Source organism: Eptatretus burgeri, chromosome 12, assembly GCF_056783735.1.
Source record: "Eptatretus burgeri isolate ZD-2024b chromosome 12, Ebu_testis_v1, whole genome shotgun sequence".
Classification (NCBI taxonomy): domain Eukaryota; kingdom Metazoa; phylum Chordata; class Myxini; order Myxiniformes; family Myxinidae; genus Eptatretus; species Eptatretus burgeri.
The window spans coordinates 37,756,872-37,784,095 of record NC_140972.1 but is presented as its reverse complement, the minus strand read 5'-3'; the positions used below and the strand labels follow the sequence as shown (position 1 = coordinate 37,784,095).

At 43.3% G+C, this 27,224-nt stretch overlaps 1 protein-coding gene and 1 long non-coding RNA gene across 9 annotated transcripts in view; one reads left to right on the top strand and one right to left on the bottom strand.

The window, feature by feature from the left end:
• The window catches only part of SH3TC1 (SH3 domain and tetratricopeptide repeats 1), a 98,851-nt gene that overhangs the window by 29,555 nt on the left and 42,072 nt on the right, over nt 1-27,224 (top strand). For 6 of the 8 annotated variants that reach the window (XR_015050329.1, XM_085850172.1, XM_085850176.1 and 3 more), the window contains 5 exons: nt 6,571-6,754; nt 10,199-10,326; nt 12,210-12,315; nt 21,689-21,832; nt 21,976-22,156. Coding sequence is in view for 7 of the 8 variants with exons in the window: in XM_085850172.1 (XP_085706298.1) it covers nt 6,571-6,754; nt 10,199-10,326; nt 12,210-12,315; nt 21,689-21,832; nt 21,976-22,156 (743 nt within the window). In the remaining variant the exon portion in view is untranslated. Of the gene's footprint in view, nt 1-6,567; nt 6,755-10,198; nt 10,327-12,209; nt 12,316-21,688; nt 21,833-21,975; nt 22,157-27,224 lie in introns of all 8 variants that reach the window. The other 2 variants (XM_085850173.1, XM_085850174.1) reach the window with 1 other exon arrangement.
• LOC147015433 (uncharacterized) overlaps nt 21,660-27,224 on the bottom strand; it is an 8,244-nt gene continuing 2,679 nt past the window's right edge. The window contains exons 2-3 of the long non-coding RNA XR_015050331.1: nt 21,929-22,164; nt 21,660-21,795 (exon numbers count right to left, since the gene is read on the bottom strand). This is a non-coding gene — a long non-coding RNA (uncharacterized LOC147015433). The remainder of the gene's footprint in view (nt 21,796-21,928; nt 22,165-27,224) is intronic.

Here is a 27,224-nt window from a genome sequence, read left to right as displayed (position 1 = left end):
ACGACTTTTTGCAGCGTTAATACTGTTACTCGTCAAGTATGAACCTGCGTGGAAGAGTGGCTGGAGTTTCCCGGCAGGGGCCTAAGCCCCGCCCCGGAAGGGTGGGCCATAGGACCCTGTCTAATCAAAGGCAGGGTGTGTTTCATCAAGGGCCCCTCCCCATTGAGAGAGGTCGATAAATCCCCAAGCACTCTCTGAGAGCAGAGTCTGGTGGGTTTTTGCTGTCACGAAGGGGTTACGATGGTTGTTACAAAGGGGTGGTAACAGTGGTTGTTACGAGGGCTGTCACAAGGGTCGAGCAGAAGGTCGTCTCGGCGGCGAACGTGTCTCTGCTGGCCCCCTCCGTGGACCCTGGCCATTCACCACCCGAGCCCATAAGTGTGACTGGGGACCAAACCAGCGACCATTGTCAGGTGCCGCAGCACGGAGTACCCCCTTTCCCCAATGGCCAGGTACCCATCCGAACTCTGACCCCCAGCTTGTCTCTCTACACTGTGAGGGTCCAATAAAGAACTCTGGGTTTCTTTTAATTTGTGTGTGTGTCTGCGTGTGGGCCCGTCTGATGAGTAGAACTAAATAAGTGTTTTTTGGAACATTGTAAATACTGCGTGAATATTCATGCTAAGTCTTGCCTTTGTCTTTTTATTGGAAATAAAACTTGTTAGAAATGTCCCCAGTTCGTTTCCGTCCTCTCTTGTATTGGTCCAGCATGGTTCGGATCTGAGTTTAGGCGGGGTTTTAAACCCGATAATCCGTTCATCCCAGCCAGCACGGCTTTGACAGTTTCTGTTCGGCTGCACCCGAACCAGAGATGGTAGTCGGAAGTTGGAACTCCACCGCAGTCGGTAGAGTGACCCGGTTCGAGCAAGATGTGCCGAGGGTGTGGTTTCCTCAGAAGTTGAAATCGTGTAGTTAATTAGGTAAATTGGCTATAGACAAATAGACCCTATGCTACGCAGTTGAAATATTGGCGACCACGGTCGGTTCAGCGACCCGCCGCGTCAAGGAATTATCCGGAGCGACGGCCTACAATTCCGGGAGGATGGTGGGAGACGACGTAGCCTCCCCCACCTCTTGGTCGCTTTCGCCACCGACCCACGGCCAAAATAACAATATATATATATATATATATATATATATATATATATATATATATGTATATATATATATATATATATATATATATATATATATATATATATATATATATATATATATATATATATATATATTTATATAGTAGCCTGAAAGTTACTTTACCCCTGATAAATTTCTCGCACTTCCCTCCGTCCCTTCCTCTCTGCCCTCGCCCCCTCGCCCGCTATGGTATGCGGAAACACTGACTCAGAAGAATGATGGAACACATACAGATACAATGACAAATTAATTATTGTAAGTACTGCACAATAAAACCTGTATATTAAAAGAGTTCAAGAACAATGCTTCACTGGGAAGGGGTAAAGTGACTTTCAGGCCAACCTGTATATATATATATATATATATATATATATATATACATATACATATACATATACATATACATATATATACATATACATATATATATATATATATATATTGTTGCGAATTCGCGCCCGCCGGCGTGCGATCGGCCACGTGACTCGAAACGCAGCACGTCGCCCACCGGACGGACAATTCTGTCGTGACCCTCCAGGAACTATCGCCCGGAGCCAGTCACGGGTGGGCCTTTCGGCCTTACCACGATCGTGCCAATCGGCCACCCGCGTGGGATAGGGTTGTTCGCCAAACTCGACCTACCTAAGTACCCACGCGGATGGTAAACCGGGCGATCGCACCTCGCCGCAGGTCGACTCCGGACACGGGCCGCTTAAGCGGTCCGTTCCGTACTATCGGGATAACCGAGCGGTGTTATCGTCGGCCTCGACGGTTCTGATTAATTATCGGGCGTATTAAGCCCACTACGAACCCTTTACGTGAAGCAAGATGGAGATTCAACAAAGGGAAGGACGCAGCGAAACGGGGAACAAGTTCACACAAGCACTTTATTCACACAGACACACGGAGAGCACACATATACAGCCAAACAGGATCAGAATGCACATAAAGCAAATGCAAGAAGAAAAACAATGAAGCAACGACGACGCAGAGCTACAACCGACTAAGACTGACACAAGGCAACACTTATACAGTTTTACTTCACAAGACACGGCGCCACAAGTTCCATACAAAAAAACCCCGAAAAGAAATGGTGACTTCCCTTTTGGGCCGTCGAGTCCCTCTCCTCCGTCCGTCGACGTGGTCCCGCCTGGAACAGACTCCGTGCCCTGGCGTGGTAGGAGAGTCCTCTCCTGCGTGCCTCGCGCCTGCACGTGTTGGCCACTCGACGCCACGGACCGAGTGATCGGCGCTATCCCAGCGCGGATAGGGGGGGGGGGGAAACGTGGATGCCCGAAGTCGGGAGAGGGGAATGGCGGACGCTCCTTCCCGCCAGCGGGGTCTTGCAACTGCCCCACAAAAGACCAGGCCAGCGGCCACCAGAACGAGCGAGCCAGAAGACGAGAGCGAGAACAACCACGAAGCAAGAATATCCACCGAGCAAGAGCATCCACAAAACTGCTTCGCCCGTCTCCGACTTTTATATCCCGGAGCTCTGCCCCGATCTTTGCACCACCCCCCTTCGAGGCGCTTCAAGAAAGGTCTCGAAGAGGGGCGTTCCTCCTCCCTGGCCGCGTCACACCGCGCATCCACCAATCGGACGCCAGCTGCCCTCCCCTCGCTTCTCCTCCCTCACACCAAGCGCGAAGAAGAATGGCGCGAAAACCACCGAGCCCCTTGTTGGTTTTTGTTTGAAATAAAGGATAGAAAGAGAAAAACGACTGACTCAAAGCGTCGCAGCCCGAATGAATCACATTTATTCCCTCTAAACCAACGCGTTTGGGGCTAACTACACATGTACTTAAGAGATACCTCACCTACGGGACCTGGATGGTGGTTTGCGAATTTCTACAGCCGTAACAATATATAATGTGTTGAGTCATGATGGAATGAGAAATGGACTGTCAGTGCCATTGTGGCAATGAATTTGCACTAGGCAGGAACGACATGGAAAGGAAGATAAATTCTATCAGAAAACAGATTGCAAATGTAGCAGGGAATTCCTTGTAAGATGTTACAGAAGAGTCCTTGTTCATTCACAAGTGGAAAGAGTCCACCCCCCCCCCCCAACCACCACCACCACCACCCCTCTTTCCTCCTCACAAGGACTATGTTGCTGAAAAGTCAGCAAAAACATCTCCTTTGCCAGAAGCAGATTATAGACCAAAGTTTTGTGAACAAATGTGGCTGAAAGATGAGGAAAAATAACAGGAAGAAAATGAATCGCCTCAAATCGGCACTGTTGTGCTTGTTTACAACTTGCAAGGTTGAGTAAGGAAGTGTAGAAGTATCACGGCATCGGACGCCTTCCATCAGCATGCACAAACAGCTGACTATCCTCCAAAAAGTCACATGCAAAGCCATTAAGATCAGTTATTCCAAGGTCTAATGAAAACAGAATTTTACTGTCAAACGGAAGCCGTTGTAAAAACAAAAACAATTCCAGCAGTTGGTGGAAATACAGGTTATGTCGAAAATCCATAAACATTCGCTTCTAATCATAGAGAGAAAGTCAGTACTACTTATAAAAGCTTTGACATCGTTTAAAGTTTTGATGTCATGGATGCCAATAAAAAAAGTATCTTGATATAAATTTGAAGTTGTTCCCAAATCAGCAAGTCATTTAAATCGAGACTTCCAATCATGTAAACGCAACTTCCTGCAACGCAAGTGTACACTCGTGTATTGATTGTTGGATGGAGACAGTCAGGAAATATGCAGGTTATTAATTTACAACCATTCCTTTGAATTCCATGACAACGTTAGTCAGTCTTTGACAACAAGCACAGGTCGAACTCTTTTAGGAACATGAAAAATACTTGGGGCTTTTTATATCAGGCATTACATTACACCATTTTGGCCTTTTCAAGGCTCTTCGGCTCTTATCTGGCAATAAATTTGGTTTTACCTGTTATATTTTTAATGTTGACGTGATCTGTTATCTTCCATTTCCAAAGGAGATTATGGAAAGGCTCAATGTTACAAAAATGTAAACAGTCATAACATCTACTGCCCCACAACTTATCCCTTCATACCCACAACCCCCACCCCCCAGAAAAAACTTCTTCATCAGCTTTTTTATATATCAGATTACATCCCTGAGTTTCGATACCTGCTGCACCCCCTTATAAAGTACTAGCTGCTTCGTGTTGGGAAAAATAAGCACGTGCAACTTACGAAGGTACATTTCGATTTTAGATGGGGTGTCCTACTGAACTTGGTAATGTTGTGCATGTACCTTGTATGCTTATTGACGGTTTCGGCGAAAAATGTCCAAACGTGCTGTGTAACTGTGTAAAGGTAAAAACCAAGCACAATCTTCAAAACTTCAGGTAAGGGGATAATCTATTTTATATCAAACACATTCCCCCTTTCAGTGTATTTTACTAGGAACCTTGTGCCACAATTGCTAATGTTGCTGTGATTTTAGGATCAAAATCCCCTATACTGTGTCGTTTCTTCTATTGTCAATATAATTAAATGTTTTCGGAATCCATGTAAAAGTTCTGCGGTACCTCAAGTCTACAGGATGTCCCAAAACGATGTTCCCACAATCACATCACATTTATATCGAATTGTGGTAAAATAAAAATTTTGGGAGACCCCATATTTGTACCGTACAAAGCTTTCACATGCAGGAATAACAAGAATGACCGCACTGTGGTCACAAGCTGCGACAAGTTTTTTTTTATTTGCGTCCTCTGTCCACTCAACTCCCTCAACCTTGGTCATATCCCACATGTCTATGTGGTGAAAGCTGTGTCTGAGAATAAAATTTAAAAATCCTGACCCAAGGCTCAGATTACATTCTTTAATCTGTCTCATTAACCTTGTGCCTTGTCTGTCTGGTGTTCCCATGTGAATGAATATGATGAGATAGATAACATTCATCGTGATTCCAAACAGATTTACTTTTACACATGTACCTTAGTTTTGTCGTGTGTGTGTGTGTGTGTGTGTGTGTGTGTGTGTGTGTGTGTGTGTGTGTGTGTGTGTGTGTGTGTGTGTGTGTGTGTGTGTGTGTGTGTGTGTGTGTGTGTATAAAGACCCACCCACATCTCCTCTCTTCTGCCCTCCCGCTCTCTCTCTGTTGTAATAAACCTTTTGCTCATTAAAACCTGTGCGTGGTCATTCGAGGTACGGGTCTTTGCCATTAAGTATGAGTGAATTGGCTTTAAAAATTCGGTAACAGGCCGGTTGGGAAATGCACATTTAAAGCACTCTGAAAATATTAATTCGACACCTCTCATCCATGTCAGCCTCTGCCACGGTAATATTAGAACAAGCTGATTTGTTACAAGGTCACGGATTGTTTAATGCCAATATGGGTCCATTCAAAAATTACATAACGATATCTATTTTTTTTTTTTCGGTATGTGCATATGGGCAAGATTAAACCTTCCTAATAATTTTTATTCGACATATAACATTTTTCGGGGTCCCTCACCATGATATGATTAACACTCGACCTAAACAAAGCCAATCCGTTCTTGCATATGGCAGCTTGGCTGCTGGGTAGCTGTCATTTCTTGGAAGCACAGCTGTGCCACTGATGCTGTGCCCCTCCACCAGTACACTGGTACTCATTTTGGCAACCTCAGAAGGATAACAGGCCGAGTCAACCCCACTTGGTGTTAATTCAGCAGCCAATGGGGCTCAAACTCAGGACACTCCAAGATCCTAAGCCAGCTGCCCTAGCCACGAAGCTAACACCAGACTTACAAAGCCAATGGAAATCTGATGAAACAAACCTGGACAGTGTATAGCTGAGGCCCACAGGCCTAATGTGTTAGGCCCACCAGAAAACCAAGATGGAGGCCATATCATTTTGTCTTGGTGCCATGGTGGGAGGAGTCAAGCAACATATGTGGGTGTGGTCCTGCAGCTTTCCAACCAATAAGTGCACATTTCCAAAATCGACCCTCAACAATAACCCCAAAAACAACAGCGATGTGGAATTCTTATAGACCTGTGATATGTCATAGTATAAACAACTGTTTGTTTATATATAAAAAAAATTGAGTCCTGTTTAGCTTCGTGTAAAATAAGCTTGTTTTATCCATGATTCTGTTGTTCGCATTCGAAGAGATACATGCTCAAACGTAACTTATCACAAGTTTCAGTTAGCTACGGGGACGAAACAAAAAACGCTTACCTGCGATACGAAAACAGGTCAAATTTTCAATGCAGATATTGCAGTTCATTGAAGCACAGATATTACACAAAAGGATTCATCAATATGTTGGCACCATTGTTCAGGAACACTGACAATGACAAGCCTTTTCCATCCAAAAGTCAAGAAGTTATCAACTCAGATTTACAACAAACGTGTAACACCGTTTATAGCCTAACAACGATGTATTTGGAACTTCACCTGGACATGCAATTTGTGACGTTGATAATTCTCACGGTGGTTTTATTGACACCCAGCAGATGACAGAAAACAAGAACACGAGACATAATGGAGGTGACAATGATGTCGTCATGCAGGTGAAACAACCCATGGAGGGGTTTGACCAAGGTCAGGCCTTAAGTTTGAAATGCAGTTTGCTGGAAGAGTGGAATGTTCCAGCAGACCAGGGAATACTGCTGGAAAAACATCACAAATATCCCACAGGTAAGGAGGGCATTGCAGCAACCTTTACCTCCTTGATGTTCATGCAATCACTGCTACAATTTGCATGTGAATATGTGCAGAACTTTGTTGATGGACAGCAAACTTGTTGAAATAAAACATGCACTCTTTACCAGGCCACCCATCTACTCGTACAACACATGTTGAATGAGCGTTAGGAATGCTACAACAACATTAATGAAGTTGTTGTTGATTTGCACCGGTCAGTTCTGCTCGGACATGCCCCTGGCACGGAGATAGCCGATCGATCTCCCAGGAGCAACCCAGAGATCCCTCACATATATGATGTTGTGCTGTTGCCTTTGTGGAGCCAGGGCCATTTACTCTTCCATAAACCTTACTACAATTCACAGACCGGTGGTTGTTTGTGTGTTTGTTTGTTTGTTAGTTACGCTACTCCTCCTACAGTTCTAGGCTGATTACATCCAGAATTACTACATAGGATCAGCAAGACCCCATTTAGTTTATCGGGGTGTTTTTATCTTTGCCGGTGGTCTTGTAGAAGGGGTGGGGGGTAGGGGTGACGCAAGTTCTCTAAGTAAATGTGTATCATGTGGGGCGGCCTGGCAGAGTTTGCAGGTGTCGTCATTGGTGTCATCCCATCTATATTTGTTCTGTAAAAGCTGTCTACAGCATAGATGTAAAATGTGAACACGATCAGACCTGGGGAGTAATTTCTGTCTCAATGATGGATGGGGGTTTCGTGTCCAGAACACTGTTCGGGCCCAGGATGTTGATGGTGTTTATAGTGATGTGGGTATTGATGTGTTTTTTGTAATCATCATTGATCTGTGGGAAAATGTTTTGAAGGACATCTCAGTAGTGTCTTTGTAGTATAGTCTTAATGTGTCTCGGGGTCTGTGGGTGGTTGGGCATGTACAGCATGGGTGATGAGGCTTGGCACTTGCAGCTTTTGTTTTTGTGTGTACATAGTTAAGGCTCATGGAAGAGCGAGAACACAAAACAGATCAGGACACATCATAATAAAAGGAACAGCAGGAGAAGGGGGAAACACCAACAGCAGGGCAGAGGGAGAAAATAGACAGTGTCTGATAAACAAGGGATGCTGGTAACGATGAGGGGACGTGGAGAATGCGAGGGATGGACAAGATAAATGCAGAAACAAAATGTTCGGATGGGTATGGGAATGGTTTAATGGCCTAACAGCTAACCCTAACCCTAACCCAAACCCAAACCCTAACAGCTAACCCCAACAGCTAAACCTAACCCTAACACCTAACCATAACCCTAAGAGCTAATCCTATCCCCAACAGCTAACCCTAACAGCTAACCCTAACCCTAACCCGAACCTTATTAGCTGTTAGGGTTAGGGAATGGGGAGGTGATTTAAGATGGTGGTGAACAGCTGTATTGAATACCTGAGGGAAGAATGCGATAGAAAAGAGTGTGGAAGTTGGTTCCACAGATGGGAAGAAGGTGGAACAAATGAGTGAAGGCGAGTAGTGGTTCTGGATTTGGGCAGTTTCACTAGGAGTGGACCATGTGTGTCCATGTATACTAGTGGACTATGTGTGTCCTGTAGATACCTGGAGGGGCCAAAGCACGGAGAGGGCAGAGGGTGCAAGACCAGAAAACAGGCGGAAGAAGAGAGAGTGACCACCAACTTGTTGGCGATGGCAAAGTGATCGGCCCATGGACTGATCAGCTTCATTGAAAGAAATTCCAATGATCTTGAAAGCCTTGGTGTCTGTGGCATCAAGCTGAGCAAGATGTGAGGCAAGGGAGCCAACTGATAGGGTAGATCAGTACTTCATCAAGTTCCAGATGAAAGCTTTGTAGGTGAATATGAACTCAAGTGTGCCAAGGAAGGACTTTGCATGATGGAGGATGCCCATTCGGCAGCTGGCTTCAGAGACCAACGGGAAAATGTAGTTAGCCCAAGAGAGATCATGGCTAAGAGTGAGACCCAAGAGTTTCAGCAACGCTCTCCGAGAGGGTTGTTGAGGAGCTAGACTGGAGGGTTTGCGGTCCAGTCCTTTGGGAGAGAGAAAGAACACACTCACCCTGCTTCTCTGAAAGAACCGTTTGGCAATCCCTCCAATCTGCTTCCGAAATAAACCACTTGAAGAGGTTAAGTCTCTCAAACCTTTGGGCCTCACCAACAGCCATGACCTTTCTTCGGCAGACAATATTTCCAAGATGCCCTCCATAGCCAGCCACTGACTTCATTGTGCAAAGTCTTTCCTTGGAAAGTCTGAACTTTTTACAACATATAAAGCCTTTATTCACAAATTGATGGAGTACTTTCCATTTCCATTCCATTGAGACCATACGCTGTACAGAGTATCGATGCTGCTGAACCAGTCTCCTCGACTATTGGGTACAATCCTGGATGGGTTGCCACTCCAACACAGGATACTTAAATGGCTCAATCATCCCAGCAAGCTGGTACTCATTTTGCTGACTTCTAAAGGATGATAGGTTGAGTCAACCTCACCTGGTGTTAATTCAACAGCTGAGCAGGATCCCAAGCCCACCACCCTAACCATAAAGCCAACACCAGGCATGATGGAGTACTACGCTCCCCTTAGGGCTGATGCCCTTTCCTCATATCTTGCCCTCCTTGATGCCATGGAAAACAAGGCCCTCAAAATCAATGCGATCTCCCACAACGAAGCTGAATGTCGAGGCCTGATTCTTTCACATCACAGTCAGGGTGGTGACATCTTCATATTCTACCGCCTCCTCTTTGGTCTTGCAATCCCTGCTCTCTCTTTGCTCTGTCCCTCCCAGGTTTCTGCAGCGTGCACATGGTCTGCCGGTTTCCTCTTCTTATTAAACTCCCAAATCCAGGCTCACTGTTCTCTTCCACTAATTTTCCCACTTTTCTCTCAACTGTGGAACCAACTACCCCAGTCTGTGCAGTCCCATTCTTTCCTCCAGGGCTTCAAGGCAGCTGTTTCAGTACTACTTCATGTCATCCTCCATCCATACTCATGATCTTTCCTCATCTTTCTTTTTCTAATCATGATCTTTCTGACATCATACCCAAAAACCACAATTTCCTGTCAGTTGGTTTGTTCCTTTTCTCTTTCATCTACGCTTTTCCCCTTTCTCTTTTTGCCGTTTCATTTCGCTTATGTGCAACTTGTTCACCCCCATGTGTCCTTTTCACCCTACCCTTGATCTCACTCTCACTTCAACTCTGCTGTTTAGTTGGACTTTTCCCCTTTCCATTTTGCTCTCTTCCGTTCTGCTATAGCTCTTCACGGGCCTCGAACATGTTTACAAAATTTTTTTGAAGTTTAATACATTGCAACATTCGCATAGGCCACAGAAGTTGTAGCTCACTTTGCCCCAGTTGTCCACTTTATCCTGGTTTACCCCTTTGGTTATGTCTCTCATGAATAAAACAGAGATTATTTACATTTTATTATAACTGAACATCATCAATTAATCCTACAGATCTCATGATGCAACTGATGATTTTGAATGCTGAAACAGAGGAATTTAATAAGAAGCAGCAAGAGTACATTCGAGATAAGTTGCGTTTCCTTGAGACACAGCCTCAAACACTTGTTCATGTTTTAAATGTGAGTATGGCCCACCAATTTCATTCATAAAGCCGACGTCACAAGTGACCTTCATGTGCGTTTCTGAAACCACCTTGTACTGAATTGCGCTGAATTGCACTCAATTGCACCGTTTTTTCTCTACACTGTCGAAGGCTCAAGAAAGAGCTGTCACACGAAAACTATGCACACACAAGCAGACAGTGATATGGACAATGCAGGACTTGACTTTTAACATGATTCATTCAATCATAGCCATTGATGTTGGAAGAAGTAACTTGTTGGAGTATTCTGGGTTCTATTGATGCCATCTAGTGGTGATTTGAACCTATGCTTTCCACGTGATTCCAAGCCATGATGTTTATCCATGCTCCATCTATAAATACAGAGCATCAAGTGAGGAAATCACATGCACCCTTTTGATAGCCTTTGATATGGCTTGGTTGGGTCGAACCACCGACCTCCCAGAGTCAGAGTGAATGCTCTAACCACAATGCCACTGGGTCGGACATTTAAGTAAATTAATCATGTGATTGCAAGCAGGTGCAGTTTTATGCTGTAATAACTTTGGATGAACAAGTACAACTTTGAAGAGGCAGAATAGCTTTTTCCTACATTTACCTTTCAAATGATGTTTCTTTCAGAACAGGAATAGAATCAGTTCAGAGAATTAAATGTGTCATTTGTCATATTGTTTGTAAAACTATATTACAACTGTTCAGCAAGCTGTTAATATTTACAGCACATTATTGGAAAATGTATTTCATTGAATGTAGTATGGCCATTATACTACCACTGAGTTATTATTTAGATGAATGTCCACCTGTCCTATTACTCTTCCTTCTCTGAGAGTTTACACTACCTTGATTAAACAATATAATTACCCTCGCCAGAGGAGAGGGTATTGCATTCGGGTCCGTTTGTCTGTCTGTCTATTTGTCCAAACATAATGTGAGTATGTGTATTAATGATACTGAACCCCTCTATACTTTAAGACCGGTAAGACTCTTAAGAGCCCTAAGACCGTTTAGAACCCAAAGACCCTGGAGGTCCTATAGATCTCTTTAGACCCCAAAGACCCAATAGACCCCATTACACCATTTAAAATGGTTAGACCTCTAAGACCCTTTATATTATCTTCGACACTTGAGACCCCGAAGACCCAATAGACCCCATTTAAAATGGTTAGACCTCTAAGACCCTTTATATTATCTTAGACACTTTAGACCCCTAAGACCCAATAGACCCCATTTAAAAGGGTTAGACCTCTAAGACCCTTTATATTATCTTAGACACTTTATAACCCCTGAGGCCTGTAGAATCCTTTCTGCCCTTTAGATCTTCACACCTTTCAGACTGTTTAATACCCTGCAGACCCCTTTGACCTTAAGACCTTTTTTTAGACGTTTTAAGATCCTTTCGACCCCTTCAGACAATTTTGACTCTTTCGACCTTAAATTACACCCTTTAGACCCCTTCAATCTTTCAAGACACTTGAGACCCATTTATACCTTTTCAGAACTTTTGACCTGACCTTTACAACTTTTCAGACCTTTGCTTTTACACATTTACAACTCGACTGTTTAGACCTTTCATTTGCAATCAACAACCTTTCATGAAGTACATCCTTCCACTTATTTGTCACAAAAAATACACCACACAAAACAAGTCCTGGCAAGGGTCTGTAATCTCTGATTGCTCTTTGTTATTTGCATTTTATATTCCCTTAAGGAATTTTCCATGCTTACCCCTACCCTTCTGCTGCCATTTATAAGATATATTACTGCAATCCTGTTTGGGGGGTATTCTGGGATTGAAATGAACAAAGCTGGAATGAATGGATTATCTCTGTGCTTTGATTATTTGATCAACTCTTACTTTAGCAACGATTGTCTGTTTATCAGGAATTATCAGCACGTTTGCTCTCCATCCACAGTGATTGGAATCGCATCGTCATCACTTTTAAAACTTTTGAGGAGATCGGGAGATTCTCAACATACTTTTCTCTAGGTACAACATTTTGCAGACAACTGGGACCTGGGGTGGTGTAATGCGAAGGTTGAGCAAAAAGACTGTAACCTCACATGTATAAAAGTTTGCTAATTTTCTTTGTGAAATCAATGGACGTGCAATCAGTTGCAATGCAAAAATACTTTTTGAAAGACAAGTAGAAAACTTCAGTGATAATTGTTGTCAGTGGATTAGGTATAAAAAGTGTCTTTTGCTCATGTCTGTACTTAACTTCTTATGTTAGGCCTTGAATTTACTCATCACCTTGATAAAAGTTAAATCTTATTACAATGCAGCTATCACATATGTGGGTATGTATGTATGTAGACAAAATAGCACCCCCTGGTAGTGTGTGTGCTCGCCCAGAAGTAGATGGGAAATTGAAGCAAGAATTCAATTGTAATGAAATATTTGCACACACCCTCCTCCCCCTTTGTACTTTGCACCTGTTTTGGTTTCACTTTTGCACAAACTGATATTTTCACCCTCATTTTTATCCCCAAATATTGGAAAAAAATGGCTCATATAATTAATTTTCATTTTGCCAGCAAATACAGTACAGCAAACCATGCAGGGCCCACCGCATTGTTGTTAGCAGTGATGCGTGTGTACCTGTGTATACATTGTGTGTCAGGTTGCAGTGAGTAAGCTGCGAGCATTATCAGGTGCTCAGCACAATTGGGTGGACGAGTCCACCAACGTGCTCATCGAGGGGTGTTGACAATGGCACATGCATATTCTGTACCAGGATATGCGCGCCTTTGTCAACGCAACACCCCTCGTCAAGCGTGTTCGTGGACTCGTCCACCCGATAGTGCTGAGCACCTATGAACTTGGTCAATGCTGTCTCCATCGAGATCAATCGTATCAATAACTCTGCTTAAAGACAAAATGAGTGAGTGTCAATGAAGATCCAAAAAAGAAGACTGCCGACTTTCCGTCTGTCAGTGCGGCAGACCCTACTAGAACTACAGATGAGGCACAACAGGATAGGCCTGCAGGATTGTTTCCATGTGGTGTAATATGGAGACAAATTTTCATCGATCAAAGTCCTACTTCATATTGGATGCACCCTCCCTGTAGGCTCATATAAGGCTGAATGCTCATTTTCTTGCCTGTGACTCCTGAAGACCAACCTAAGAGATTCCATGAGAGAGTCAGATGGCATCTTTGGCCCTCATGAACATAGACCATGACTTCCCCATATCCTCACGTGTTGTGCGTGACATTTTCATTTGGAAACAGAAGTGCCGTCTCGTCCAAAAAGGCATCATTTACGAATAATAAAATAATTCACATCAACCGTTCTATCTGATCTCTTTTGTGTGGAGAACCCCCTGGTCTCAGCTTTGCAACCTCGGTGCATGGCGGTGAAATGAGAGCGAGAGATGAACCTTCAGAGTTTAGGCTTTATTCCATTTGATTGGAGCCGCTTCTACGGGCACACCGGGGAATACAGGTTCAGCTAGGAGTACATAAGCAGAAACGTATACATGTGCAGTTAATCATTGCAGACAATCCGCGTAAGCACGGAGTTCGATATAATCTCCATTCTCACCAGTCAATGAGCACCTTCAGTTAACGAGCATCAAGTGAACAGCCGATGTAAATGGCAATGCCCCGGGGACAATCACTCGTGCCGCAGAGACCTCCCCCTTATACGCGAGACGCACAACATGTGATCCCGCGTCATGTCCCTCAATTCACCACATTCTCCCCACCTTTAAAATGTAACTAGGGGCCCATCTTACACACCATGATTGCTTTAGCACTATAGGAGTATACATTTCAAGCAACGCGGACTAATAGATCTACAGAAGCATACATGCCAAGCAGTGATTATTTTGAGTTGTAGGAGCATGGAAATGAGCATCGATATATGATATAATGGGCATATAGGAGCATGAGCAGCGAGAATGCCGATAATCCCCTTTACAGATTGAGTCGTCGAGGGGGCCTTATTCGTCGACCTCTCCGGGAGTAAACGGCAGTTTCACTTGAGGGAGACTCCCGATCCTCTTGGTGAGCCTCGACTTGTGCCGGGGATGACTCCTCGATCGCTCTCGGGTGGAACGCGGCAGCCCCGTCGCCCGGCGGAGTTCCTGGGGGGGAAATGTCAGAAGGAGGAGTGCCAGAAGGTGGTGTACCGGCGGGAGGAGTACCTGAGGGAGCCAGATGGCGAACCGACACAGTGGTCTCCCTGCCTTCCGGGAGCCTGACATGAGCATACTCTGGATTAGTGTCAATGAGTTCGACCCCCTCCACCAGCGGTTCATACTTGCTTTGTCGTACCGGGCGTTTCATGAACACTGTACCGGGATGGGTCAGCCAGTTGGGCACCGTTTGACCGTCAACATAACGTCGTTGGTGAGTAAACATTCGTTCGTGAGGAGTGGCATTTGTGGACGTGCAGAGCAAAGAGCGTATGGAATTCAGAGCGTCGAGAAGGGTAACCTCCCACCGCTCGGGGCCCAGTCCTCTCGATTTCAGCGCCAGAGTTACGGCTTTCCAAATAACTCCATTATACCGTTCCACCTGCCCGTTTCCCTGTGGGTTGTAACCCGTCGTTCGACTAGTTGCTATGCCGTGCTCTAATAGGAATTGTTTTAGCCCGGCCGACATGAAACACGGCCCTCTGTCTGAATGTATGTACGAAGGTCTCCCAAACATAGCGAAGAGGTCAGAGAGACATTTCACGACAGTGCCCGAGGTCATATCCGAGCACGGAAACGCGAAAGGGAACCTTGAATATTCATCAACAACAGTGAATATGTATCTGTTGTCTGTTTCGGTCGGCAGGGGCCCTTTGAAGTCGATGTTTAGTCTCTCGAAGGGGGAAGTGGCCTTGATCAGTCTGCCAGATGCCGCGCCATAGAATCTGGGTTTTAGTTCAGCACAAGCAGGGCATGAAGCATTCATTTGTTTAATATCTTCAACAGAATAGGGAAGATTTTGTCTGCGTACGAAATGTGCCATCCTGGTTACCCCTGGGTGGCACAGAGACACATGGAGGTCTTGCAAAGCCTGACTGATTGTTGCCGAACTGTAGACCCGGGAGAAGGTATCTGCAGCAGGGTTTTCTTTCCCGGGCCGGTAAACAATGTCGTAACTGTAGCAAGCTAGGTCTATCCGCCATCTCATAATTTTTTCATTCTTAATTTTCCCGTTATTTTTCCCATCAAACATGAATGCCACGGATCGTTGGTCCGTAACGAGCGTGAAGTGGTTTCCCAGTAAATAATGTCTCCATTTCCGCAGCGTTTCAACGATGGCATACGCTTCCTTCTCTATCGCTGAGTGTCTCTGTTCGCTTCTAGAGAGAGTTCTCGAGAAGAACGCGACCGGCCGCCCAGACTGATTAAGTGTAGCAGCTATGGCGTGATTTGAAGCGTCGGTTTCCACCACGAAGGGCACCGAGCTGTCTATCGATAAAACCACGGACTTACTGATATCATCCTTGAGGTTGTGGAAAGCTCTTACAACAGCGGCATCTGGTGGAAAGTTTTTGCAATGCACTAGCGGATGTATTTTCTCGGAGTATTGCGAAATCCATCTCGCATAGTAAGCGAACATCCCGATCACCCGGCGCATTGTCTGCAAGTCCTGAGGTGGTGGAAGCTCACGGAGCGGGCGCAATCGCTCAGGATCAGGCTTAATTGTGCCGTCGGCTATTGTGTAGCCGAGAAGGTCAATTGACCTTGCCGAGAATACGCATTTCTCGTAGTTGAGAGTCAGATTATATTTTCTAGCAATGCTCAAGAATCTGTCCAGATTCCTATCATGTTCCCTCTGATCCCTACCGCACACTGTGACATTATCCACGTAAACAAAAGTGTCTTTGAGGTTTTCATCTGAGATGATGTCGTCCATAACCCGTTGGAAGCAAGCTACCCCATTCGTGACACCGAAAGGTATTCTCCTGAATTGGTAGAGGCGCCTCCCTGCCTGGAATGCAGTGTAAGGTTTGTCTTCCTCTCGGATGGGAATTTGATGATAGGCGCTTCGCAAGTCGATGGTACTGAATACCTTATAATTGGCCACGCGTTCGACCATCTCATCTATGCGCGGCAGGGGGTAGGCGTCGAGTTGGGTGAAGCGATTGACCGTTTGGGAATAATCGACAACCATTCGTTTCTTATGGTTCTGACTGCTGGTTACTAACACCTGTGCGCGCCATGGCAAATCGCTCGGTTCTATAATTCCCTCCTCCAGTAATCGCTTGGTTTCCGAAGTGATGAAATTCATGTCAGCAGTGGTATATCGCCGCGATTTGATCGCTATCGGTTTGCAGACCGGCGACAAGTTAGCGAACAGCTGGGGGACGTCACCTCCGCGGTGGTCAACGCATTTAAAATTAGACGAGGCTTGCTTCCTCCAAAGGGTATTTCGACGCTCGTGTGCTGCTTGAGGACATTATGACCCAGAATTACGTCTGCGCACAAATCACGAAGCACCAGTACCTTTACATCCCGATGCGTGTACCCTTTTACGTCCAATTCAACATTGCAGTACCCTCGTACGCGGGATTGTAGTGAGGTGGCGGCCATGCATACCGTATTGTCAGTCGGGTGGATTACCCATTTCCTGCCCTTCACTAGTGAGCTGTTGACGAAACTTTCAGAGCTACCGGTATCAATCAGTGCCTCAGCCATATGCCCGTTAATTCGTACGTTGATGATAGCCTTGGATAGATTCCCCGGGGAGGCTGCAGTCAATTTATTTTGCGAGTAGAGAGCCGCAGAAGTGGGTTTATTTCTCCTTAGAGTAGATTTACATACCCTGGCATAATGCCCTTTCTTGTCGCAATTCATGCATGTGGCATCTCTGGCGGGACATTTTTGACGAGGATGCCTTTTGTACCCACAAAAGAAGCATTTACCAACCGGAGCAGTTGCTGAGGAGTTTGACGAGGTCTGGGTATCCGGCTCCTCGGGTGTTTCTCCATCCCCTATGTCTGGCTGTGTCTGTGCCAGTGGGGTTCCTTGGGTTCCCATCGTAGCAGCGTTCATGAGCAGCATCGGTGTCCCAAATGACTCAGATTGCTGCTGAGCCGTATCCATCGCTCGAGCCTGATCGACTACCTTGTCAAGAGTGGGTTGCGCTTTCTCTAGTAAGCGTTGCCGTATGTGGGCTGATCTGAGTCCTTGGATGAATGCCTCCCGTGTGGCTTCCTTTCGGTGTTCCTCGGCGCTTACCGCCCGGAAGCTGCCGTCTTTTCCCAGCTGATTCAGAGCTTGCAGGAACTGATCGATTGTCTCCCCGGCTGCTTGCTTGCGTGTGTTGAGAAGATGTCGTATGTATACCTCGTTCTTGGGCTTCACGTAGAGCGCTTGCAGCACCTCGATCGCTGCTTCGTAAGTGTCGCACTCCGAGAAGAGCCTGTACACGCTGGGCGAGACATGATTCACGAGGGCGGCAAATTTGTCAGCTCCCTCCTCGATGATGGTCAGATAGTGTGAGAAGGAGCAGAACCAATGCGACCATTTCATTTCTGCGTCAGTCGCGTTTGGGTCTGCGTCGAACCTCTCTGGTTTGTAGATCTTGTCCATCTTTGGTTGAGAGAGCCGAGAAAATCAAATGGAATAAATTGAAATGAGAGCGAGAGATGAACCTTCAGAGTTTAGGCTTTATTCCATTTGATTGGAGCCGCTTCTACGGGCACACTGGGGAATACAGGTTCAGCTAGGAGTACATAAGCAGTAACGTATACATGTGCAGTTAATCATTGCAGACAATCCGCGTAAGCACGGAGTTCGATATAATCTCCATTCTCACCAGTCAATGAGCACCTTCAGTTAACGAGCATCAAGTGAACAGCCGATGTAAATGGCAATGCCCCGGGGACAATCACTCGTGCCGCAGAGACCTCCCCCTTATACGCGAGACGCACAACATGTGATCCCGCGTCATGTCCCTCAATTCACGTCAATTCACCACAGGCGGTGCCGGGCTTCGCCCAGCACACAGTCGGTCAACGCCATCATTTCATACAACAGGTGTGCACAGCCCTTTTTTAAACTAAGGAATAGCTGGGCAAGTTTGCCACTTTGGCCCATTAGTCATCACAAATCTGCTGAACTGGTGGGCAAGGGAAGAATGCAACTGCAGAAAACTTCCAAGAAGACAGGAAATGCTATTTCCAACGATCAATTTCTCAAACTTTCCTGGGGGCTGGGTCACTCAAGGATTTTCACATTCTTTTTCTGAAGCCATTCCTTGTTGCATTGGCCATATGTTTAGGGTCAATGTCATGTTGAAACGTAAATATTTTGCGCAGTCTCAGGTCTTTTGCACTCTGTCGTGGGTTCTCTTCAAGGATTTGCCTGTATTTGGTGTCATTCATTGTTCCCTCTATCCTTGCAAGTCTCCCAGTCTCTGCCACAGAAAAACATCCCCATACCATGATGCTGCCACCACTGTGCTTCATGGTAGGGATGGAGTTAGATGGGTGATGAGCTGTGCTTGGTTTCCACCAGATGTAGCACTTTGCATACAGACTGGACTTGTGAAGTGCTTGGGATATTGTTGTTACATGCAGAGTGACCAGTCTTTGCCAGAAAGGCATGCAGCTCTTTCAAAGTCGCCATTGGCCTCTTTGATCAGTCTCCTCCTTGTTTGGTCATCCAGTTTGGAGGGATGGCCTGATCTCGGCAGGGTCTTGGTTGCACCATATGCCTTCCACTTATATTTGATTGTCTTCACTGTGCTCAAAGGGATATTGAAGGCCTTTGAAATACTTTGATACCCATCCCCTGATCTGTGCCTTTCCACAATTTTATCTCGGAGGTCTTTTGAAAGCTCCTTGGTGTTCATGGTTGAGTCTTTGCTGTGAAATGCACTACCCAGCAGAGGAAACCTACAGGAATAGCTGATTTTATTCTGAAATAATTAGAATCACTGCAGTTTAACACAGGTGGAGGCCAATTAACTTGGTTTGTGATTTTGAAGGTGATTGGTTACACCTGAGGCAATTTTACAGTTGCAATTATAAGGGGGGTGGACACTTATCCAACCAAGATATTCCAGTTTTGTATTTTTAATTAATTATCTGAAATTTGTGGAATTTGTTTTTCACTTGGAATATGTGGGTTACAATGTGTAAACAAAGTTGGAAAAAAAGTCTGATTATAATGCATTATAATTCCAGCTTATAAGGCAACAAAAGGTGAAAATTTTGAAAGGGGGTGTTGACTTTCTATATTTTTTATATGAAACTTTCTATACTTTCTATATCTAGGCACGGTATTTTTTTTTCATAAAAATGCCTCAGGGGTGTAATGAAATATAGAGTAGTTAATTTCGTTAAATATACAAGTTTATAATGATGGATTTGTATTTATAGGAATTGTCATTGTCGATCATGTAAAAAGTGTTTTTACCCTCACACATCTTCACCCCTGCCCTTTGTCCTCAATTCAAACCCGCTTTGGACAGACACCAATTGGTTGCTCGACTCGTGCCTCGCCCAATGAACTTTAAAAGACAATTGAAATTTACAAGAATTAATAGCCTTGAATGGGAAGGCTAACCTGTGTGCGTGCCATTTGAAACCACTGGTTACCCCTGCTCGTATAAAATAAATTAGGAAATTGAAAAAAACATTTTGCTCTTCATATTATATTATCATGTGCTCGTAATATGCACTTACCACAAATAAAATATGCAGGAAAGAGTTTGTGGATTTTTTAAAACAGGAAATAATAAATTATTGCAGTAATCAACACCAGTTCCATTGATGCAAAGTACAAGAAACCACAATAAAAGTTGCAAATTATTGAATACGTGTAATTACTTTTCATCAGCTTGTTCCCTTGCTTGAAAGTCTTTGAGTGGGTTCAGAATGGTGCCAAGGAAGTAACTTTAAACAGAGCAGCATATGAAGATCCAAACTACGAGAAGAAGGGCATGGTGTTTAGAAAATTGCAGAAAAGCTTAAGATCTCCTACAATCATGTGAGGTACACTTTGCAACACCTGAAGGAAACTGGAACAAGACAAGAAAAGGCCAAGGAGACCCAGAAGAATCACCCCAAAGCAAGACAAGCACTTGGAGTTGCTCAGCTTATGTGATAGAGGAAAAGCAAATCAGTATCTGACAAATGAAATGAGTGCAGGCCTGAACATTAACATATCCTTCAGCCCTGCACAGAAAAGGCTGATTGCAGCAGGTCTCCATGGCAGAGTTGCAGCAAAGAAACAACTACTGAGACTCCAGAATAAGGTATAAAGACTAGAATTTGTGAGGAAGTACCAAGATTGGGCTCATGAACAGTGGAATTGGGTACTTTGATCTGATGAATCAAAGTTTGAACTTTTTGGATCTGAGATGAGTGTTTATGCTGAAATCTGAGAGAATGGAATGACACAATATTTACAGCCTACTGTTAAAAACGGGGGAGGCTCTGTGACTCTCTGGGGTTGTATCTCAGCTTTTGGTGCAGGAAAACCTGTCAAAATCAATGGGATGCTAACATAAGTGAAGTACAACCAGATACTGCAACACCTTGCAGTTCCTCATGGAAATCATTTAATCAGAAAAGGATTCATTTTCCAACAAGATAATTATCCACAACACACTTACAATTTATCAAAACAGGATTTGGAGAACAAGTTTACTGCTGATTTGCTCCAAGTGTAAGAATGGCCACCCCAGAATGTGGACATGAGTCCCATCGAGTTGGTATGGGATTACCTGGAAAAAGAGAAGAACAAGAAGAACCCAACTAACCTTTCAGAATTGTGGAATGTACCACAGGATGTTTGGCACAGTATTCCTGAAAGAGTGATTCAATCATATACAGGTAGCATGGGTAAAATAATGATGGCGCTCAAGAAGGCAAAGGGTGGACACACAAAGTGTTCATTGATACTGTTCTTGTTATTTACTGAAGCAGTTTCTTTCATGCACATTTATAAAGGCTGTTAGCCTGCAATAAAATAACACATATTACTGTTATCACTGATGATTTGATGAATTTCCCATCACAAATGAATATCATTGGAATAACGCAAACTTTTGCACAGCAATGTGTATAAGACTCAGTTGTCTTGTTTGTGGTTCCCATCGGATCACATGGCTCAGCATGTCAATATCCCAGGTTGAAATCGCATATGCTATATTGATATGTGTATTGTCTTGTAAATTGTGTAAAAATGTACTGTGCTTCATACATGAATATTCTATGTTAAAATACCATATACCGTATTGTACTGATTTGTCTATTGTCTTCAACTGCCCCTGTAATTTGTTCAAAATTACTATCTTCTCGCGTGCCTGGCGTGTATGTGATAAACGTAGAGGCTCCTTTATGAGCCTTATATCACAATAAATAGTAATTATATCAATGGAAAAATAATATTTTGTTTTTGCTTAGGATTAGTCAGAAGATGTCTTGAGAACTTTCTTTTTCATGACGAAGCTTGGCTGGTTCCTGATACTCGTGAAATGGTGCAACTTCATGTGAAAATCGACAAAAATATTCTGCAAATGATATTACTTGGTTTACTGGTTCAAGAAGGTCAGTCATAAAATATAGCATAATAATATTACATGTTTGCATCATTGAAATATAAATTAATAATCAATGTGTTTGTGCTAAAATTTTGTGACTTGCTTTTGAAATTGGCCTTCAGTGGAAGATGTGCAACAAATATTTTCTAGGGCCTTTCTTTGCCCGAGTAAGAGATCCTTCATCCATCGAGGGAATGGAGGTGGCTTTTGGGCAGGTGTTGGTTCTCGAAGAAGACAGCAAGTCCAATTGCTGGAAAATATCATCTTTGAATGGTACAGACAAGGCTTCATTTCTGAAGGCCAGCATGGAAACACTTGGAACTTTCCATCAGTAAGAACCTAAAAGGCAGATGATATTGAAACAATTTTTTTTTAGCTCAAGTGCAATTTAGCACTATTTAATGAATCCTGTAATGACAGGCAATAGATAAGCTCATGCGAAAGAAGAGGTATTGATTATAGAAGTGGGAAGGGGTGTGAGATGGTAAAATACTTGATACAATTCATGTCATAAACAAAATTAAATAACACATTTTATGTTTTGTAATTTGCGAACCTGTTTCAGACAGTCAGGCATGGCCATCCATGGGATATTTGTCATCAATAACCCACTTGTTGCCAATCAGAGTGTAAGGAATATGATCATGAAATATAAAATGAATTAATTGCTGGGTTGCACATTTCGTGCTTAAATATAATGTATTATACATTATAACTTTTAATTTACCTTACAAGTATTGATCAGCCAATCTGTGGCTCAACTTATGAAAAAAAAGAAAACAATTGCTTGGTTTGAAGGCTTGAAATTGAACTCCGTCATGGAGAAGGAGTGAGTTAAAATTGTTCTGGAAAATTGAATTAATACCATGAATTCATCGATTTTTTTTTGATGACTTTTTCAAAGGTAGGGCACAAACTTAATGATCATCACTAATAACTCAGTTGTTTTTCCATGTCAAACATTTCAAATATTCCTGAGCATCAAAAAAATTAAGAATACAGTTTACTTGAGAAAATTCAAGTGGATAAATTCCAGATCCCATTGGAATTGGCAAAATTAGAATTAGCGAGAATTAATTATTTGCTAATTTATTAACTGTTCTCCCTTGCTTTAAATGATGGAGACGTTCCTAGAAAAGGGCGTTCAAAGCAAGCCACTTTTAACATGGTACAGGGGGAAGGAGATAGGTTCCAGACCTTGTCCCAAGACCCACTGTTTTCTCACTAACTGACACAGCAAACACAAATAATACAAGCTGGTAGGCGACGAGGGATCCACTAGGATCGAAGCGCTGGATACGATGCTTTTCATTCTGACCGATCCACCGACGAAGATTCATTGCCAAGACGTATTGGTTCACATACAATTGTTCCTCTGCCTGGCAAGATTTTTCCTATTGCGTATTTTGCCAACTGGCACTCTTCAGAGTGGAGATGGAGGAAAGTGTAAATGACAAAAATGTTCTACCAACCATGTTCTATCGCCATGCCAAGACGCTTTCATTTACGTCTAACCGTTTCGCCTTGATGATATTAATTTATAAGGGATATCTAGAGAATCCCAATATTGCCTCAAGAGGAATTGAATTGGAGATGCAGTTGATGTTCAGATCACATGTTATCAAAATTCATTGAATCATCAAATTAAAATATAATGAAATAAGTATTGAAAATAGTGAACGTAGGTCGAGAAAAAGTATTTTTTCGAATTTTGCGTATTTCAGCCCCGACACCCTTGGTGATCGAATCTGGAAAAATGCTGCGGTTCAATTTTGTAGTAGTTATTAAACTCTATCCATACACCGAATTTGAATGTTCCGCCGTCGATGGTTTCCGAGGTCAAGGTCACTTAACATATTCCCTGGTTCACCACCTTTCCGCATTCGGAGGGCTGCCATTCGGAAACTATGAGAGATAGAGGAACGTTATGCTGTCGCGATAACGAGATGGGGATGCGAGGAATAGGCAGGAGTTGGTCCGGTCGCTCTACCTATCATAGAAGCCGCGCTACGTCAGTTACCGTTTGGGTTCTTAAAACGCGGTTTTTTTGGCTGCTGCATAGCAACGGCTTAGCAACGAAACTCAAACTCGCACACTCCCAGCCCATATGGCACCTGTTCGCCAAGTTTCATCGAAATCGGTTTGCTGGTTTGTGCTGTGGAGCCTCGTGTTGCAAACACACACACACACACACACACACACACACACACACACACACACACACACACACACACACACACACACACACACACACACACACACACACACACGGAAAACCTGACAATAACGGATATCGAGCAAATCCCAACATCAATATTCAGAAATGGAATTCAATACAAATCCAGTATAAATGAATACTCACAATACAGGCCAGTTTCTATTTCAGTGTCAGCACTATCAGCCTCAGCTGGGAGTTTTACGTTATGAAGATTCTTCCACTTCATGAATTTAGCAAACCAGACTTTACTTGCGATGAAATGATCGGCAGTAGATGAAGCCCCCTCTTCTTGTTGTAGGCGTTTGTACAGCTTTAGCGCCTTAGTAATAATAATAGTAGAGTTGATTGGTAATAATAGTAGACTTTCTCCATCTTTTCAATTCAAGGATTTCTTACTCTGGATGATATTTTTGCCGATAACGAATTTGAGTGGAAGACAGATTTGTTTATCTTGGCTACATTCACGCGAATGCACCGTATGCTTCAGTTACTCAGGATAAACTCATGGCCAGCCATTGTCTGGCCATCTCCAATTTCAAGTCATCGAAGCACCTCTAACTTGGTTTTCAAGCATTGTACTCTGCTGATGCTTCTTTCTTTATGGGGGCTCTTCAGAAGTTGAACCACGTGTAGGACGTTTGGGGGACATGATGCAAAAATGTATCAGGAGTGAGTGTCAGACAACTTGCCATGGTAAACAGCACGTGTACACTGAAGCGTCACTTGGTGTTTTGGCCGACTTTCCCATAATGCACTGCAACAAGGCAGAGTGTGAAGCGTGCAATTTGAAATGAAGCGCAAACAATCAAAACCGTTCAAAGTGAACATGTTTAAAGCGAGGGAATACTGCATTTTTAAGTCCAACCTATCACTTGAACAAAATAGCATATAGCATTGAAAATCTGCATATATTCACCGATGCTACTTTATTGTACTTTGGGCACCACTCCAAATTCTCAGTAACTCAAGATGACAATGGATAAGCGACCACAATAATATGAAAATCTGCAAAAAAAACAAAAGTGAATGCAATAATATGAAAACCTGCAGAAAAAAGATGCTTACAGGCTGGATATAGATGAAGCTGTGATGGAGGATGGTGTCACATCCCCATGGGAAATAGCCAAGATGGAGGCAAAAACAACACCGACTTCCACTCCATTGACCCACATTTACATGCTTGTTTGAGCAGATTCTGTATGGCCACATTAACGGGACATATTGAATTTGTGAACCAATTGGTGAATCTGGCTCAATGGACAGGGAGTGGATGTGATTCAGGCCTAAATTGTGGCTATACTCCATGAGATGTTTATCCATCTTCATGAATTTTCTGTAGCAGCTTGATCTTCATCGCCGTCAAAATGTTGGCATCATTATTTGCAGGTAAACAACAATAGTTATTTTCATTTTATTCTGTTAAATTTTGTGACCACCTTTTGATTTTGTTTATTTATTGACACCGCAGGGGAAAGGTCGAGCTTAAAAACTAAGAGGGGTGGAAAAGCAAAGAAAGAAGATGAAAAGGAGGTTAGGTGTGCCACAGATGATTGACCAACAGCAAAATAAAAGAGGGGATGAGGGACTTCAGGGAACTTTGCAGACAAATAAACTTGTGGCTTTAGAAGGGCCTCCCAAAATCCCATACTCACTGCAGTTTCGGTCACAAACTGACAGAGAGCTTGACCTGAGATCATTTTCCAGATGATGAGGAAACCTCCCAAGGTACTACACCTGGGGTGTATTATTTTAGCAAGTAGCTTGCTATCGCTTTCCAAGCCAGTCGTTCCATCTCAACTACTTTGCAAAGCCGCTCACTTAGCCACTCGGCAAGTGGAGCAAGCGATTAAGAAAGGTGCTTTGTTATGTTAGCAAAATGGCTGCCGTAGTCAGATTCAAAACCATATTACAACCAATGAAATGTTCAGAGGCATACCCCTGTTTTGTATACACATAATATTATTGTTTGAGCAGATTCTGTATGGCCACATTAATAGTCAGATTCAAAACAATACTACAACCAATTAAATGTTCAGAGGCATACCCCTGTTATGTATACACATAATATTGTTGAAACGTGCAATTCATACTTTAATTGTTGCTCTACTTTTAATCCTAATTCTTCAAAATTTACAAATATGCAACCCCCTCCCCCCTCCCTTCCTAAAAATGCACAGTGGCAGGTCCATAGATAAGCTTGGTAGGGGTTCATCCTTCTGACTTTCCAGTTATATATATATATATATATATATATATTTATTTCTTTCCCTCTTCCTCATACTCTGTAACCACTACTAACACAATAAATTTGTTTGGGGAAGTTGTCAGAAGAGGATCAAGTAAAACAGAAAACGATGACCCGGACATCATTTGTTCAAGTACCACAATGGCATCGTTACCATGGAGACCACCATGTTGTTAAGCAGTGCCGATCACTCTATTCTGTTGGAGTGCTTTCTTGAGTGCTTTGAATCAAGCAAGCTGCTTGGCAAGCAATAACAAGGTGCTTGCTAATGGTACACATGCTTGGTTTGATGGTTTCAGGCCTCTATCTTTCTGATGGCAAGCCTGTGGGAACACTGACTCACTGACTAACCAATTGTCATTGTAAGTTGTTGAAATCTCAGAGTCAATTCTCGCTAATTTGAAAATAAAATAAAATAATAAACAAATGATTGCCGATTAGGCTGACAAATTCAAGGTAGTAAAATAAATTAGCTCCAACAACGAAAATATGAGATATCTGTGATCACAAAGCTCTCACCAAGGTAAGCCTCCAATGGCTTACTATCAGCGATCACCCACAACTTATCCTTGGCTCACAGTCCAATGATGGCCATTTTTATTTTTATTTTTGGACTGCCATATGACCTTGGCCTTCAAGTTTAAGGGATGGCATCTACATTAAGCAAATGTGTCCCCATCCACAATCTATCTATAAAACTCAACATCATGAAAATCGAAGAAAAATTATTCAAGTTATGATCAAAAAGGTGTTTTTTGTTAATTAGGTCACATTCCAAAAAACATAGGTCATGGACACAAATCAAATATCAGGAACATCTTGGAAGGCCAAACGGTCTTTGATATTCCACATTGGCAAAATTGAGCAGACAAAAAAAAATGGGGGGGTTTAGACCACCATTTGACCTTGACTGCATTCTTTTTTTCAGACTGTCAT